General features: G+C 32.7%; 1 protein-coding gene across 1 annotated transcript in view; it reads right to left on the minus strand.

Annotated features, from left to right (window-relative positions):
- LOC129233237 (sodium/hydrogen exchanger 6-like) overlaps window positions 1-19654 on the minus strand; it is a 48042-nt gene that overhangs the window by 1946 nt on the left and 26442 nt on the right. The window contains exons 11-17 of the mRNA XM_054867291.1: window positions 19427-19538; window positions 18575-18728; window positions 17311-17362; window positions 14329-14441; window positions 11914-12022; window positions 10444-10539; window positions 1901-1941 (exon numbers count right to left, since the gene is read on the minus strand). Coding sequence (XP_054723266.1) covers window positions 1901-1941; window positions 10444-10539; window positions 11914-12022; window positions 14329-14441; window positions 17311-17362; window positions 18575-18728; window positions 19427-19538 — 677 coding nt within the window. The remainder of the gene's footprint in view (window positions 1-1900; window positions 1942-10443; window positions 10540-11913; window positions 12023-14328; window positions 14442-17310; window positions 17363-18574; window positions 18729-19426; window positions 19539-19654) is intronic.

The raw sequence follows: 19654 nt of genomic DNA on the forward strand, positions 1-19654 counted from the left end.
AAGGAAAAAAAAAATCAAGGTCTTGTAAAGGAGAAGGGGGAGAATAATTTAAAAGGATAGTAAGAAAAACTACAATAGCAAGGATTTTTCTGTTTATAAACCTTTTGCTGTTATTATTTTGTCAAAATTGAGATTCCTCAGCACTTTTTTACATTAGAAGAAGAAGGATCCATAAAAGTTGATCTTGAATGAATGAGCAAAGGAGCAAGATAGACTAATTAACTTTATTTGAATTATTATTTTTCAAACTTAAGCTGCAACTGGATTAAATATAATTAAAAATAATGGAGACATTCTTCAGAACTGAAGTATATATATATTTTATAAATTTGCATATTCAATTCGAGTGTCAACCCCAAAAGTATGTCATTTAGTGCAACCTCTCCCCCCTCCCTTCAGGGATGCTACTAGGTTTGATAGATTACACATAATTAAAAATTTTGAAGGGAATTTCAAAAATGAAACATTTATATTTTTCATAAACTCTAATATATTTTGAGTGTCAAATCCCAGAAGGGTGTCACCATGGGTGTCACCATTAACTCTTTAATATATTTGGGTGTCAAATCCCAGAAGGGTGTCACCATGGATGACTCCCCCTAGTGACGTGACTTTATTTAAACTGGTACATTGTGTAATGGTGGAGAGAGATGGTGGCAAACATTTCAGAAGTCATAACCAACTTACTAAACTCACATTTTTTTTTGTCAAGTTCTTGAAATGTGCCTTTCTTCTTGACCTTTACTTTTCAAGAAATTTACTTTAGAACAGAATATCTGTATTATTGCTAGTATAGAAAGCTAAACTAAAAACTCCAGCGTGAGTTTTGTGCATTATCTAAAGATAAACTTCCAAGCATTGACCTGCAATCAAAAAAGACAAGAGTCCTCTACTTTAATATAAATGTTGTTGTTTTTTTTCTATTTTTTTCCTAAATTTTTCCTAATTGAAAGATGTAATTAAGAATTTTTTTTGCAACTTTTAATGTTAAAAGAATCAAAATTATTAAATGCTCTAAATATAGAATTCCCCCCTCCCTACCTAAAATCACTGAAAAAAAAAACGAAGTGAAATAGTACAGGTTAGTTACAAAATCCTTCACTGGTCATGAGAATGCGTTGTGTAAAAACAATTATATTATTAGGCATATGACTGTTTTGATACACAGTCAAGATTTTTGCAATGCTTTTAATAAAACTACTTACACTAGAATATTCTAATGTAAGCAATTCTAGTCACATATTTGTTCAGAATTTGCATAGTCTGCTTGCTCAATATATCTCTCAAAATGTCTTTGATTGAGGGTAGGGTAGTAGGTACACTGAGACAAGGTAGAACAATGGCACACAAACACTAGTAGTTTATTTTGTTTGGATGTTTTCAGATGAAATAAAAAAAATAATAACTCGATAAAATACTGGTCCGAAAAAGTCATTTTCGAACCAAAAAACAAGTTGTACAAAATTAAAACAGGGACTGAAAATTCGGGACTACGCTGGGAAATTCGAGACATATAACCTTAGTTTCGTTAAATCAGGTAGTACTGGCCCAGAAGGTAATCTTGTCTTCTTCAATAATTATTCATTTTATAATCAAATCCTGTTTTAAGGTATGTTAGATTGGTTTGGAATTTAACACAACTTGTTATTAACAATTCAAAAGTCTTCTGAGTCAAACCAACATTTTATCTTGCTACTAATGGGTAAGCCATTTACAAGGATAGACAACAATTTCATACCATGCTGCAGGCATCTCCTTTGCTCATTTCATATTCAAGTAAGGCAAATAGCAACTTCACATAAGGAGAAAAAGCAAAAAGCACATGCAAACAGAAAGACAAAAGGTTAAGCTGCAACAGGCACAAAGAGAAAACTAAAACAGAAAAACATTGTATACTAACACTTTTAACTCTTTATTCAACTGCATGGCGGTAATACTCAACTGAAAAAAAAAGTAAACAAAATAAAAGGCACAAGAAGCAAGAAATAAAAGAAAACATGCTACAACAAAAAGTAGAAGTAAATCTCCCCTCCATTCCGAACTTTTTTTATTGATAAGTGAAATAGTTTTGAAGAGCTACTAAACCATGTGTGTGGCAAAGACAAAAAAAGACTTTAAAAAGTTGAAAGCCAAAGAATCAAAACTTCATTTCAATTCACTATCAAAAAAAAAAAAAAGGAAAGAGCAACATGTACCACTTTTTTTTTTTTTTTTTTTTTTTTGAAGAGATTCATGATTTATGTGTACAGAAAAGGAAAGAATCACATTAAAAACATAAAGTGCATTTTAGTGATTTTTCTTTTATGATGGTACTGTATTTTATATACTATTCATATACAATGCAATCACTTAAAAAAAAAAGAGAAGGAAAATTTAAATCAAAGTTTCCTTACCCCCCCATAGATTATCGTATCAACCTCCAAACAAAAAATATTCAGCTTTCAACACATTTGTTTATTGTGCAATGAATATTTGTTCTACATCTAAGCTTTTTAATGCGGAACTTAACTACTTAACAGCTATGGCTGTTGATAGAGAGTATCGACCCACCTTAGTTGATTCCATTCATAAAAAACTTCGCAAAAAATCTCAAAATATTGCTCATAATAGAACTTTTAACACTAAGAATGTAGTTGTTTTGCCTTTCTCTCCTGGTATTAGTTTTCAGGTTGCTAAGATTCTGAAAAGATTCCAATTCCAAGTGGTGTTTTCTCCCATTAATAAACTCTCTTCTTAAAGTTCTCTTTTCTTAAAGATTCTATTCACCCTCTAAATTGTGGGATTTATAAAATTGATTGCCGTTGCGGACTCGGATACATCAGACACACCTGTCGTTCTTTAAAATTTCACTTAAAAGAACATCAAAGCAATGTGGAAAAACAACAGCTGAATAAATCTACTGTTGCTCAATACTGTTGGGACTCAAATCACTCTTTTGATTTTAACTCTTATCAAATTATTCAAAAATGCTCCAATTCATTGGATCTTGATTTTTGGGAATCTTTCCACATCCCAAGGAACCAGTCTAATTTAGTTAATGATCTTACTGCAATTCCATGTTTTTCTTCTGTGTGGACAAAATTTTTATGATTGGTCTTGTTTTTCTATCATTTTATGTAAACGTCTGTTTCTTTTTTTTCATTTTTTGCTTTCTTAGTTCGTTTTGTGATCAACTAATTCCAATTTGTTTATCTTTCAGTGTTTTTCTTCTTTCTAATGGAATTATATAATACATTTTGGCACCAGGTGTCATTTTCGTTTTATTTGTTTTGTTAATTTCCATTTTTTGGTATTTATACTGTCTCCTGTTTCACCGTGTTGCTTTCCTTGGAAGACTTTTCATCCAGAAATTCACACTTCTTTGCATTGAAAAAGGTGTTCCTTGTAACACCAAAACAAGTGTCTGCAGTAATTTGTAATTTTTGTGCATCAAAAAATGTTGGATTTTTCATTCATTCAATACACCTTAGTAATAAAAACCATAACACACCTTGCAAGTTTTGAAGGATTACAGTGTAGACAGAGAAACTGAAGAAATCAAAAGTGGTAAGAAAATTTTTGTGTGAGCATATTTTTGATTGCAAATTTGCATCTGTCACATTGAATTTCTATCATTATTACATTCAGGGATAAAAGCGACAAATTCACAAAATATAGGACATTTTTTGAAAAGATATAGGAAGCAAAAACAACTTTTAAACAGAAATCGTTGCATTTTGTAAATACAATATAACAAAATCACCTTTTTGTGTTACTCATGAAGACAGAATTATACACATATTCGATCCTTGAATTCCCCCCCCCCCCACTATAAATTAACATGTCACAAAAATGAAAAGAAATAAATAAAAAACAATCAATAATTTGAAAAAAAAAAAAAAACTTCAGTTTAATTTAAAATTGAAAATGATATAGGAACAAACTACACATTACTGTTTGTTTCTTTCTGAACAGCCTTTCCAGTAAATATGATCAACAACGTTTTGACGCACAAAATTGATCACCATTTACTTTTTCGCACAAACAGGGGTGTAGCTAAGGGGGGGGGTTTGGGGACAACCCCCCCCCCCCGAAACGTTAGTCTCAAAAAAAAAAAGAGAAAAAGAAGAGAGATGAGAAAGAAAAAAAAAGAAGAAAAGAAAAAAATTCCAAGCAATTATATATATATATATATATATATATATATATATATATATATATATATATATATATATATATGTATATATATAAATATATGTATGTATGTATATATATATATATGTATATATATAAATATATGTATATATATATATATATATATATATATATATATATAAAAGAAGTAACCCCCCCCCCCCCCGAAAGTCGGGTCTAGCTACGCCACTGCACACAAAGGTATTTATTTAGCCTTTCTAGTGTTTATTGCCAAAGAAATGCTTTCCTTAAAAAGTTTTTCAGTTCATTATAAGATGATTTTTTTAGAAATAAATTACATTTAGAACTCTCGTATGTTTTTCTTTTGATTTCTTCTAGATTTTATTGCAATACGTTGCTTTGCTATAACAAATTATTTTTCTACCTGCATCAATAGTTTCTCTTTGGTTTTTTATTTATTCTAAGAGTAATAAGAGTGTCCAAACTCATGTTTGAATTATCATTTCTTTGTTGCAATTCTCTTGTTCATGGAAATGCTATTTTTCACATGGGAAAAAGTCAGAATAATTATTACAAGTTTCGCCAAATGAAAATGAGCTGCAATATTTTTTTTTTTTTGAGTTTAAAGGTCAAGTCCTAATATTTAACAATGAGGTTATCTCCCATTGAAAAATATATCAATGACGAACATCTACATCAGATATAGTTATGCCATTCTTCGGAACATTTGTGCATCAAATGGTCAGAAAACATCATAAGACACAATAGCGAGCAATGGCTGTATTGGATTATTGTTTGTAGTGCCGTGAATTTGTAAGATAACTACTGGGTACCAAAAGTGCAGGGTTTTCTTGTCTCCCCCCCCCCCCCAAATACATGATTTTAAAAGAAAATACAGTATTTATAGGAAATATAGGATGTTTTTCATCTTTATACAAGTAGGAATTTCAGGACATTGTAAGACCCCTGGTAAATGCTGGTCCTTCACTGCCCTCAAAATAAATAAATAAGTAAATAAAATAAATAAAATCAAATATATATAAATAAAACAAAGAATATTTACATATGTGTGTATGTTCCCTATACAAATCCAGTTTACGTCATAAAATTTGCCAGGGAGGTACTTGGGCACCAGAGAAAGAACCTGGGGGGAGCAAGGAGGGGGGGGGGTTCAAAAGCCAAAAAAGTACCGAACTGGTCGAATTTTAGGACTTGAAAAGGCATTAAATGGCTCCTCATACCCAAAAATCTGATTTTCTTGATTCAGAGCCCATTGAAAAGGCTGCCAAAAACACACCTAAAATTGATTTACTTCCTTCAAATTAAAAAAAAAACCGTAAAATCACCATGAAAAAATTTAAAACCAGTTTTAAGCCTAATGGAACATTCGCATATCAAATCTTAAATTTATCGATTGCCAACGAACTGAGTTTAAATTAACGTGAATAAAATCACTTTTGATCTGTTATCTTTTTTTTTTCCTTCACTGTGAACAAATAAAATTCTTAAAACTGTCTCCTTTTAATATTTTTGGTTATCTATTTCTGTTTCTCTGTCAGTAGATTATAGGATTTTAGTTTGTAATTGTGCAAGATTTCGTTTTATTTATTCAGCATTTAAGATTTGCCGTTGCCGAAATCATCATTATTTTGACAGGAAATTTTAGTTTTTTTCTTCTATTATTTAAGCCTAATTGCTGAACGCGTCACATGACATTACTTTTATTTTCAAGGTAGACTGTGCAAAGCCGGGTGACATAGCTAGTAAATAAATAAATAAAATAAGTTCCCAGATCTGGAAACAGCAGTTGCTCTACAGCATCTTTAATCTTCGGTCCACGGACAGTGTGAGGCCCACTGTTGCAATGGCCTGACAAACAATTTAGTTTAAATACTTTTTTTCTATTTTTGTTGGCATTTTGACAATCACTAGTGTCAATGGAATTTATTGTCTTTAGGTGTAATAGCAGTTTATAGGAGACATTTAAAAACTTTGAACTGTTGCATTTTTATTCATTATAAGTTAAAAAGAGCCAATTTTCAGCAATAAGATCTTATGTTTTGTTCACAACATTCTCTTAAACAGCATTTAGTCTTCACAATAAAAAATAAAAAGACAAAATTGAGGAAATCGTTTTTTAACAACTCATCTTGAGAATTCTCTTCAAATTGCTTCGTCACACATAAAAGTCAATGCTGATGGATTAGTAAAAGAGAATGAACATCAGATTTTTCATCAAACTAAAAAATATAAAAAAAAATCACCCTTCAGAAAATTTTATTTTAATTCTGTGTTTTGTAACAAGCTTCAGTACTTTTTTAAAATCATGCTTTGCTATTTCAAAATCACTTTGTATTGAGCATTGATTTTCACTCTGACTTTCTATGACTAAATGAGAACTTATTTAATGCTTAACATTTTCTCCGTCTAAATTTCAATAATACATAATTTTACCAATGCCGCCTGCAAGCCCTTCCATTATAAAAATTTGGCTCTTTGTTAAAATAAAGTTGAAGATTACTGCTCTAGAGAAACCAGGCATATTGCCTAGTCACTAAATGTGACTGAAAAAACTGTACTTCACATTTATGTCTGACCATGGATTACATGGAAAGGCTAATATACGGTTTATAGGCGGAAATGGACGTATCTATTAGTTTATAGGAGTGTTAGTTGGTTTGTTACAGAAGTGCACTTTTGCCTTTCGATTATTTAGCCTTAGTTTTGTAAAAATGAAAATTTGCTTTCAGCAACATTTTTTAATCCAAACTATATTTGATCTATATTCTCATGGCAAAAAATGATTTATTTATTCACAACAAAGTTTTAAACTTACCATTTTGCTTTTACATTCCTGAACGAAATGAAAATATTTTCTTTTCTTTTTGCTATTTCTATGGTAACTATTTTTGTTTTCCCTTATTTTATTTTAGAGAATGCAATAAATGAATAAGGCACTAGTGCCATTATAAAACAAGTGCATCAAAATCCCATCGTTATTTTCCCTTCTCCCCTGCTAGATTTATTCAGATGGAATAGTCTTTACTTGGCAGATTGCCAAATTAGATACAATCCGCTGTCAAACAGTAAGAGTAACTTGCATAGCAGAAATTATTTTCTATGCAATGCACTTTTCCATTTGTGACAAAATAGCTTCTTAAAAGTGCCTTTCTCCATTCATTTATGAGTGATTTTTTCCTCTCTAATGGCTCACTACAGCTATGGAAAATATATTGATCTAAAAACTTTTTCTTACTCACAGTATTTATCCAAAACTTACAACTTTGTTCTAAGCAGCATATTTCAAATAATACATCATTTCAATACCCAGTGAGTCCATTGTTTAGCACTTTTGCACATTCAAATGCAACAGTTCATTCAATACTAACATTTTGCTAAATTAAACCAAAATAATCTAGTTTACTGGCAAAGTTGCAGTTTATAAGTTAAAGAAAAACAATAACAAACATATACTAACAGCAATAATAATGTTGGTGACAAAAGCAAAGCTATATGAGCTGGTACTTCACCATGGATTGCAATATTTTAAATTGAATTGGGGCAGCAAGACTGAAATTTGAAATGGAATGGGTAAAGTACCAGCTGGTATAGAGCTAACAATTCAAGTGCAACAATAGTGGCTAGAGAACATTTGATTTACCCGGGCTCCGCGCTAATCGGCACTTTACGGAAATTCCAGTTCGACCTACAAACAAAATAACCTTCTCAGTAACAGCATGCTTTTCAAATCACAAACACAACTCAAAGAAAAGGAGGGAAATGGGATGTACACGGCTCGTGCCATTTCTAACTTTTACCCCATCAGTGAATACCTCACAAATGCATAATTTTTGAAATCAGCCAATGTCCAATGCAGTTTTTCAATTTCAAGCTTTAATACGTTGAACATTATACAGGGTGTCTCATAATGAATGGTACAAAAAGAAAGCAGTCCTGCGTAAGTCGTAATTACAAAAGAACATAGAAAACTCGAGCTAACTAGGACCAGATTTCAAATTCAGACATTCAAATTATTTGGATTTCCAAAAATTACCAAGAAGATATCGTGTAGGAAATAGTGCTATTTAATCAAATAAAGTAATTATACAATATGCATGTATAGAACATACAATGTAGTACATATGTAAAACAATATGTAATTACAACACATGTAATTACCTTTTTGAACACAATTTTAGAAAAATTAATTCTTACTTAATTTCTGCAAAGAAAAAGATTTTAACTCATTTGAAAAATATCACTGATAGTTTGGCTCAAAGAGCTTTGAAGTTCTTTTCCTACATGCCAAGAACCTTTTCATGTAAAATAAAAAATTTTCCCCGTCAAACTGTATTTATCTTTTTCAATTTCCCACGTGGAGAAATCTGTACCATTTTGCATGCTCCACCTCTATTAGATATGTACTTAGTCTTATTTCTTATAATTATTTATTTCATGAAATGTACTTGTTCCTCAGCAATTGTCTAGCTTATTAAAACTTCATGGCAGTGCAATTGGATTTTTGACGCTTCGTATTTTTGATGTTCAGATTTTTTACGTTCTCTATTGTACTTTATTAAATTAAATCAAACTTACAATGCAGTTAAGAAGTTTTTTGGTTTTCAAATTTAGTTTAATACAGATCATTTTATGTTTCCATAATTTTCATAAATAGAAATTTAATTAACACTATTTTACACTTACCAGGATTAGTAAACAGTTGGTTAAACTAATGAATAATTTATTCAGAAAAGAAAGTACGCACAGGTTGCTGGGAGAATCAAAATGTCAAAAGCCTAGGTATGAATATTTAGATTGGTTCTTTTTGGTTTCTATGGCGCAAGAGCCCTGATAGGCTATACTGTGACAACAAATATTTAGAATTAAATGAATTTTGCTCATTTGTGGTGATTTTTGGATATCTTATAAGCTTAAGGGTACAAACCATAAGGAAACTAGCACTAGGAAATTATGATGACCTTTTTCTATAGAGAACTAACATAATGAAAATGATGTTGGGAAGGAAATACTTATTCAAGGCGACAACTAGACAGAACAGGGAAATGGATACTAACATGCGTACTGATTGACGCATTGTGAAATTTATAAGTTACCTGGAATTAAAACTTTTCTTACCTGATTGCTGAGCTTAAAATGCATTAGTTACCCTGCATGCAAAACATTCAAATATCAACAACTAAAATCTCCCTCAAAGTTTACAAAAAGTTCCATAAACCACAAATTTTACAATTAAAATAAAAATAAAATTTGTACCAATTAGTAATTTTTTTTTAGATGCTTTTAGAACATATTTTTAAAAATTTAATATGCTTACTGTACCATTCATAGTACAGTGTCACTCATTTATAATCAGTTCACTTCTAGTGAGGAAAATAATTTATTTTGTTCTGTGTAATGCTAAAAACTTCATCAGAATTACTTGCTCATTTTGACAAGCACCAGATGCCAAGTCACCATGGCACCTAGATTTTCAGTACGGGCACCTAAACCTTAGAGGATACAAATAGTCTGCCATTTCAGCTTGTTTTACAGCATCAGCACAAATTCAGCACTTATGTGAATCAATGTTTTGCAAGGCTGTGGTTTTTCTTATTAGTTTTAAATGATTTAATTACTACCCACACTATCTCTTGCAATAAATTGAGTTGTTTCAGCATGAGTAAAATTTCATGGAAAATTTTATTTAATTATCGCATAAACAGATACTATTAGTTTCTTTGTTCCTGTAAAAATGCAGGTTTAAAAATTTTCACAAAACTTATAACAGATTTCAGAAAAACTATGATACAACAATGTATCATGCAAAAACTTATGTTACGTGAAATTTTTCAAAAATGAGGATAGTTTCCAACTTTTGCCTGGCTTCTAGATTTTTAATAAACTTGTAAACAGCTGCTAAATAATATGAGTAATATATAATGAAAAAAATTCATCTGTGCAAAAAGAAAGCATAGCCCTTTTGAAACGCAATGACAAAGTAAAAGAACAGATCCAGCTTTCTGACTAAAGGGATTTGTATTTTGCACTTATCTGAACAGCACTTACGTTTCTTAGGAAGGCAAATACGTCAACAAGTAACTCATGACACTTTCGAGTTTACTTCTTTATAAGAAAAGTTCTTAATTTTGAGATCAGCTCTCTGAAAATCCAATGTGGATGATGCATAAATGGAACATTTTGCCTTAAAAATGAACAGCTATTTCAAGGCATACAAAGCTTTTTTCTTGGGGCTGAGCTCAAACAGCTAGAGAAATGAAAGAAATAATCAAGAGAAAAGAGAAGACATACCGTGGCCAATCCATTAGCTCTATCCCCGTAGGACGCATTGTCCTCCAGGCACATGTCAGCATCTGAATCTTCATCATCTCCTTTTGCCGCATCATCCTGAAATAATTCTTACATTAGCTTCTTTCACTGAACTAGAATATTACAAAAGTCATGATTTTACTTTTGCACGGATATGCTATTTTTCTGCAGATTGTTTTAGTCACAGCTCAACATTGGAATATAAAATCATATAGCAATTAATTAGTGTTATGCATTTCAAAAGCTAAACAATAAAAACCTTTAAAATAATAACTAACAATGTCAAATAGCACAAATTGCAGATTACTGCAGACACATGTTTCGGCATTCCAAGAATGCCTTTTTCAATGCAAAAGAAATGAGCTTGTGGATGAAAAGACTTCATAAGCTCATTTCTTTTGCATTGAAAAGGGAGTTCCTTGTAATGCTGAAACACATCACGTGTTTCTGCGTTCAAATTACTGCAGAAACTTCTTCTCTGCAGCAATCTACAATTTGTGCTGTTTGATGTTGTTATTTCTTATTTTACTTTTTATGCACAAAGGTATTTATTTAACTAACTTAATGAAAAACTTGTTTTGTGATTCAAACAATAAATTATCATCATACACGATAAATTGCACATGTTTGAAGTAAATAAATAATATTTTCATTTATCCATTTCTGGAATTGTCACACTTAAGATTTTAAGTTGAGAAAATGGTAAGATTGAAAAAAAAAAGGGGCTGTGGTAGCCCGATCGGTAGAGTGTCGGATTCGGGGCCGAAGGGTCCTGAGTTCGAACCTCGATGGTTGAAGACCCACCGTCGTCATTAAAGGGGACTGGGCGACGCTAAATATGCTCGTGGTCTCAATATCCTCCAAGTGAAACGATACCTCTGGGGGTGCTAGCACCAGGTAGGTATTAGCTCCTGGACTAGTTCTAAATTCTCATTAACTGTTCGATCCGGTGATAGTGCTGCCATCTATCGGTATATAAAATAATGGAGGAAAGGCACTTAGTATGCAGTCCTCGACATAAATACAGTTGTAGTCAGTTGTGACTCTGAATAGGAATAGGAAAAAAAAAAGCTACAGCAGAAATAAAACTTGCTTTAAAAGCTTGCATACGTTTTTTTTTTTGTTATTGTTATGAATTATCGTCATACACGATAAATTGCACATGTTTGAAGTAAATAAATAATATTTTCATTTATCCATTTCTGAAATTGTCACACTTAAGATTTTAAGTTGAGAAAATGGTAAGATTAAAAAAAAAAAAAAGTTACAGCAGAAATAAAACTTGCTTTAAAAGCTTACATAATTTTACTATATGGACTTAACATAATTTTTTTTTTTAAAGCCTGAATTACATCAGAAAGTTGTCCACATGTTTCGTCTTCACTAAGTTTTAAACCTTTTTTTTTTGTTAGAAAAACAAGTTAAATCTGGATAAAAAGTTGCAATACTCACACTGGATAGTTGCTGCGTGCTGGTCAGTATCCTCGCTAAGGAGTGGCAGAATGAAGGAAGGGTCTCCATTAAGGTAGGGCGGCTGTGAGTCAACAAGGGTTTCATGTAGCTGTACGAAAGTGAAGGAAAGCAATTTCTACACTACAGCAGGCAGAATTTGTTCAGGATGATTAAAGGTTTAGAATTTAGTTCAATGATGCTAGAATGAAGTGGTTTTGATTTTTTTAAAAGCAATATTTTTCAGACAATAATTTAATTATGAAAAATTGAAAATTAACAATGACAGAGAATACAACTAGCATTGACACTCAATTTTAATGTTCTTCCCAATCAAATTTTGGAAAGTTTATGATTCAGATTCAGCTCAATGTCAAGGGAAACCTTACAAGCAAAAATATTAATAATGATGTCAAGTAAATATGAAATATACAAATACAAATACAAATGTGACGACCAGCAACAGGCTCTGGGCCCAGCTAGGCTGGTCCTAGTCAATTAATTAGACCCCAATGAAGATCAACGGCCCTCTTAAAGCTATCCACCCCCTTGCTCATTACCATCTCTTCCGGTAAGCTATTCCAAGTGCCCACGACCCTGCTAAAGTAGTAGTTTTTCCTGATTTCCAAGTTAGCCTGAGATTTAAATAGCTTAAAACAATGACCCCTTGTCCTGCTTTCCCCACAAAAATTTAATCCATTTACATCTTTCATTTTGATAAATTTAAATAACTGAATCATGTCCCCTCTGACTCTCCTTTGCTCCAGGCTATACATGTTAAGCCTATTAAGTCTGGTATCATAATCTAAATCTGAGAGTCCCCTTACTAATTTAGTTACCCTTCTTTGAACCCTTTCCAATACAAAAATATCTTTCTTCAGATAAGGCGACCAAAACTGAACAGCGTACTCCAAATGAGGTCTTACTAAACTCCTATATAAAGGCAGAAGAACTTTTTTAGATTTGTTTGAAATAGATCTATTGATAAACCCAAGCATTCTGTTGGCTTTGTTACTAGCAATACTGCACTGTTGACTAAACTTGAAGTCCTGATTTATTAAGATACCCAGATCCATAACATTTTCTGCCTGATTTATGACTGAACCCTATAAATGATATCTCATACGCTTATTTCCATGACCTAAGTGTAGCACTTGACATTTCCCTACATTAACTGCCATACCCCATTTATCTGCCCACTTCGTAATATGATTTAAATCCTCTTGAAGCTGATTTACTTGTTCTTCATTTTCGACAATCCCCATAACTTTTACATCATCAGCAAAACAATTCATGCTTCCAGAAATATTTTCATTGATGTCATTCATAAATATAATAAACAAAAGAGGCCCTAAAACTGATCCCTGAGGAACCCCACTTAAAACATCACTCCAATTAGAATGATTTCCTCTCACAACTACTCTTTGCTTCCTACCAGTGAGCCAATTTCTAACCCAAAGTAAAGTTTTTCCTCCTATTCCTATGTCAGCTAACTTGCTGAGAAGAGCAACATGCGGGTACCTTGTCAAAAGCTTTTTGAAAATCAATATAAACAACATCCACACATTTTTTGTTATCTAAAGCTGAGGTAACCTTGTCGTAGAAATGCAATAAATTAGTAGTACAGGATTTACCTTTCCTGAAACCATACTGCAAACTAGTCAACAGACTATTAGTCTCTAAGAACTTCATGATCTTAATTTTGATCAAAGTTTCGAAAATCTTACAAATCACCGAAGTCAAACTTACAGGTCTATAATTCCCAGCAATACCTTTAGACCCCTTCTTGAAGAGTGGCGTTATGTTAGCCAGCTTCCAGTCCTCTGGCACTGTCCCCGAGTTATAAGAAGCATTGACTTTATGTCATTGACTTTATTTTAATTTTGGATTTTTTACCATTTTAATTCTTCAGTTGGTAAAACCATCTTTACATTTGGCTTCTTGTTCAATTAACCCTCCTGATGGCAAGGCGGAGTAAACTCCAGCTAGTCTATGGAGTTTGACATTGAGTGGGCATGATTCTGCTGCTAATATGATTAATTATTTGTAATATTTATTTATTTATTTATTTTTTTGAGACTTTCAATCTGTAGACACATAGTAAGACAGCAGAGCAATATTATTTACTGCTGCACATTTTTGAATTTCAAACACCCCATGAGACAGATTACACACATTTAGTAAAATAACTAGTTAATTAGGTTTTAATAATTGAGCTCTTTTTGCAAGTGTAATTTTTGACTATTATTTACCTTTTCAGTATTTTACCCCACTTCATGTAAACTAAAAGATTACATCCCTCCCCTGAATTTCCTGATTATGAACCAGAAAAAGGGCCAAAGATTCATTATCACACCCCGCTGGTATTTTAGGTAAAGGAAGCTTCCAAAATATGTAGATTTATTCAAAAAAGGATACCGCAGATCGAAGTTATACCACTTCTTGACCAGCCAGGCCTTTTCGTAAGGTGTCTTTAGCACCTGTGCTGCTGGTGGACTTCGCAGGTCAGTGGGCGTTGGCACCTGAGACGCCTGTAAAATGATGAGTCATTACAAGAACTGAATTAATTAGAAATAGAGTATTTATTTTTGATACATCAGCTATGCATCAAAAACATTTAAAAAAACTTATTCTGTAGGACGAATTCATAAGAATCAGAAAAGCTGCAGTAAATACTGACTAGAGAATGAGAAGTAAGAAAACAAGCACAGCAACAAAGAAATGTACGTACTTTTGTAAACATTTACTCTAGAATGAATAAATTAACAAACATAGCTGTATTAGATCTAATACTTCTGGAAGTTTTGTTATGAAAATTTACTGACTTGGGGCACCTTTTTCTCACTTACAAAAAGATTCTTGCTAATTTTCTCAGTACAATTTTCAAGTATATCCTAACATGCAGGGGGCTTGTTGAAAGTGGGGTTTATTACTTTCAACATTTTTTAAAACTTTCTTTCTCACAGAAAGGATATTTTTAAAGTAAAAGAATAAAATAATCAAAGGGCTAAAACATTGATACAAAAAATAGGCACCAACAAGATTTACTTATAAAAGATAAAGACCTATTAAAGATAAAGAACTATGCAAATACAGTCAAACCTCCCAATAGCGGACACCGTCAGGAACAAAGTTTTTGTCCGTTAATAGGGAGTCGGAGTGTCTGCTATTGGGGAGTCTGAATTTACAACGGCATTTTAATTTTGGATTTTAAACCTACACATACAGTTGTAGTACATACATGGGTAGTTCTAAACTAAATTAATGAGTATTGCTTTTATAAGTGAGCTTACTTAATAAGTAAATAATCTGCTGAATCTTTCGGGGAAATAAAATAGGAAGGCATTTGTAAATTGTACAAAACCAGTCAAGCACAACGGAATGAATGTCGCTGATTTTCAGCACCTTTTTCGTTTTAGATCATAGCAAAATGTAGCGCAATTGGCTACTTTTCACTTAATCTGGCAATACTATGCCAATTCCTCACCCACCAGCGTCTGGAGGGAAAGGACGCGGCGCCAACCCTCATCTCCCAAATTCTAGTAGGAAGTTAAGGTGAGAAGAAGGGGGGGGGGGGGGGGATGCCATTAAGTTGCACAAGAATATTTTTTCTCTCTTATGCAAACTGATAAAGCAAGGTACTGTGTAAAAGAGAAAGATTTTTTTCTTCTGTTTTTGCTGGAATTTCGTGCATGAAATGAAAACAAAACTTTCATAAGCTTTGACTTAAAAGGCTCCTGTTTTCGGAGAAAAAGGGGTGTTACTCCTCTTATCGGTACTGGTTAGTCCCAGAACGTCATAAAGGAGTAGAAAAAATGCTTGCCACAAAAGCAGTGCTGAGCAAATTCTTATCAGACACAGAAAAAAATAAAACAAAACTCGGCTGATTTACTGCCCGCTAACAGGAATGTCTGCTAACGAGGAGTGAAATACATTAAACACCCATCTCTCGACTGTCTGGGGATTCAGAGACTCTCCGCTAACAGGGAGTGTCAGCTACCTGGAATTTCCGTTAAGGGAGGTTTGACTGTAATGCTTTATTGAGCATTCATTGGCAGTGAAACTGTCTGATGCAAAATGATTTTTCAATATGCCTAATATTCCATTAGCACTGTTGGCTCTAAACCCAATGACTGTCACATAACACACCAAAACCTAATACTGAATGCCCAAACACTAGAATGCCCGAAATGCTAGACGCTCCCAGTTCGCCTCATTCCCCAAGAGTGAGACCACCCTAAAACAAAAAAAGTATATAATTAATTTTAAAGAAAAGGGAGAAAAGATTTCTTTTTCAAACCGTAGTTTCTTTGCTCTTCTGCTAGTTAGTTCTACCCACTATTGTTATGGAATGACATAGTATTTTTATTTTGATCACTTATTAATTGCTTAGTATTGTTAATAATAAGTATTTTTGGGGAAAATCTGGCAGATCCCTTACAATATATACAAATAACACTATATCATTTTTAAAAAATTATATTTTAGAGTTTAAAAAACAGAATTCTGAAACTCCTAATAGCTAGTTGAATTAGTTTTCCAAATATCAGTTAATTTAAACATTTTGATTATGAAACGAGTTTATCTAGTATTCAATAAAATACTGATAAATATTTTATCTAGCATTCAAGAAAATACTGATAAATATTTTTAGGTAACGTTTATGCATGATGGAAACAGCAAGAAATTACAATGTTTATAAGAGTAAACTGAGCAATATGCAATAGTCAACTGATTTTGAAACACTTTTAAATACGATGGAAAACCCCAAAACTACACCATGATTAAATAAATGCCTGTAATTACATGAGATATTGAGGATTTGTCCAAAAATTTTGAATTTCAATCCAATTTTGTTCTCCATTCAATGCGAAAATATCATAACATTTTTCTCATTGCAACTTCTTTGTTCCCAATTGAATGGTTGAACATGTGTCAATATGTATGTGCAAAGTATGAGCCACAGAGAGAAAAAGATTCTGTTATTGCATGGGCTATTGGCACCTTTATTAGCACCGTTCAAGCAGTGAGGAGCCAAAAAGCACCAAAACTATATTTCCAAGACTCCATTACACCCTGAGGCACCATCTTGTCACTTTACGTTGAAAAACCTCACTTGTCAGGTATCTTTGGTTTTAACAGCATATGAATCAAAAATCCAGTATTCAGCAAAACAATTCGGTTAAAAGTTTTTAACCAAAATATTCAGTATTTGGCAAAACATGGTATTCAGAGCTTCCATATTTTTTACCTATTACATTGCACAATAATCAAGAGGTTAAAGGGGTAGTAAAGAATAATCACGGTTAAAATTTCATGGCAGAAGAATACATACAAAGAAAGATGGCCAAGCAAAAACTTATATGTATCTAGAAACTTATGAAGAGAGGAAATTTTTACCGTTCTCAAACTGCCAAACTGGAGCAATTCTAGATCTTCTTCGACACCCACTCTATAAATAAAATTATCAAGCATTAAATAAAGAAAAATGAATGCTTAGAAAGGAGCACTATATAAAAACTACACAAAAAACATTCACAGATAAATGCCTTGTGATATTTAGTACGCAATAAGCGTATCCAATATATTGTTGCCATTTAAACACTTTTAAATCTTATGTAAAGAGCTTCAATTACCATATTTGTGGAATTCACACTAAAGACAATTAGCGCTTGTTTCTTTAAATGTCTAGTTAGGTACAATTTTCTGTTTGATTCCTAGTATTATTTCCTAAGATTAGTACACTTAGCACAAGAAAAATCTTTCATTGTGGCATTTCTTTTTTCGATTAAGTGTGCTAAGTGCTACTTGAATCAGCATCAGGATTTATTACTTTCAATTTGAACAACAGCTTATGTTTGATTCCTTCCATTATTTTTTGGAGCATAATCAAGCTATAAGGGATCTTTCCGATTGTCATCCCTTTGGCTGGATGGAATAAAAAACTAAAACTCTCCTCATTTAGAGTGAGTACCATGGCTAAAAACTATGAGGAATCTTGCAAACATTTGTATACAGATGGACTTAAAAGGAATTGGAGTGTTTTTTTATTGTTATTTGCTGCAAGTCACTTAAACATGATGGTGCCTACTGATAGTTTTAAAACACAGAGCAAGTATGTGATAATTAAAGAAAAAAGCTTAATGTTGGGCACAGTACCACATTGATTTATTTACAATAGAATTTCATATAGAAATAGCACCAATAAGAAAACATTTCATTATTTTGTACACAAAATTAATTTCTAACCGATAGTTGTAAAACCTCACACTGTGGTGAAGGTTCAGAATAGATAGGTGAAATTTAATTTAAACAAGGGATACACTGGGCTGAAAAGGCTAACCATGCAGAAAGGACCCAACAAGTGATACACATGAACCAACCATAGTGTTCCTATGCGTGAAAGCATTTGAGTGGGGATTCTGATTCAACCAATTTTGAATACAGTGGCCGCCGCTTATATGAATCACCTTTGTTCTCAACAGTTTTCATTTCATAAAGCGGCTGATTTAATAAAGCGCCTAATTCAATAAAGCAGGATTTTGTTCTGTTTTTGAGAACTCTATTCATCAAAGCCGTTGATTTAATTAACTGATTCAATGAACCGGCATCCCCTGTACTAAGAACCTAAAGTTTAAATGTGGGGAAGGGCAAACACACTCACGGGATTCCAAGCCAGGCCAGCATCTGCGTGGCCAGTCCCCCACAGACCATGACTGTCACTATGGCGATGAGGGACGTTGTGGTCAGCATCAGATGTCTCTGTTCGGACAGGGTGTTACGAATGGCCAGCGCAAAGGCCATAGCGCCTCTCAGCCCTGCAAAGAGAACAGACACAAGGATTATCAAGAGATTTTTTTTTTTCATTGTGCAAAGCCAAAAATTTTAGTTGAGAAATAAAGTGTACACAGCTCCCATTAGTGTAATAGTCATTTGCAATTCTAAGATGAAAAGTGCTTAGTAAAATGCTGCTGCAACCAAAGTGTTGGCACCCACAAAACTGCATAGGACTTAACAATTCCTTAATCATATTTTTATTCAGAACATAAACATATGACAGAGTGCTCACCAAGGGGGATTACAGTGCAGACTGCAGTATTTTTGTTTATTTTCCTTTTAATGTAATATCCCATCAATTTGTACATATTCAACAGTTAAATTTAACAAATTATGGGATGGTGTATAGATTGCAGTATTGAAATATTTAGGTTGTTTTCAGGGATATTTATTTTTTCAGGGGGGAGAGGGGGTGTCATGATATTTGGGGGTGGCACGTCACTGCTGTTGGGGGGAGGGGGGATAGGTACCCCTCATATGTGGCACACAAAACCAAACAGTCATTTATGTTAAAAAAATTCTCCAGTAAATAGAAACTGTTTGGTAATTTGATCTACAACAAGAACAACTTCAAAAAACATTTTTTCTTTCTTGTGACATTTTCTGTTTTACTATAGATGAAAACAATACTTCAAAACAAGATTTTACTCAATTTTTGGGTTATTTTTATTAGCCTTACCTGAGAAGAAGAGTACGTGCTGAAAACTGAGAGGAATTTTATTGTGCCGACCAAGATTTAACAATAAAGAAAGTGGGTAAATATTGAGAGCTCTTCCTACAGCGATGGCAATCTGGGGTCAAAATTAAGAAAAACAACAAGAATTATAACATACAAACAACGCATATATACTATTAGTCACAACATGTATCAATTACACTCACTGCTTAATTCAGATAATTAGTTTCA

The sequence above is a fragment of the Uloborus diversus genome, unplaced genomic scaffold (assembly GCF_026930045.1).
Source record: "Uloborus diversus isolate 005 unplaced genomic scaffold, Udiv.v.3.1 scaffold_277, whole genome shotgun sequence".
NCBI lineage: Eukaryota > Metazoa > Arthropoda > Arachnida > Araneae > Uloboridae > Uloborus > Uloborus diversus.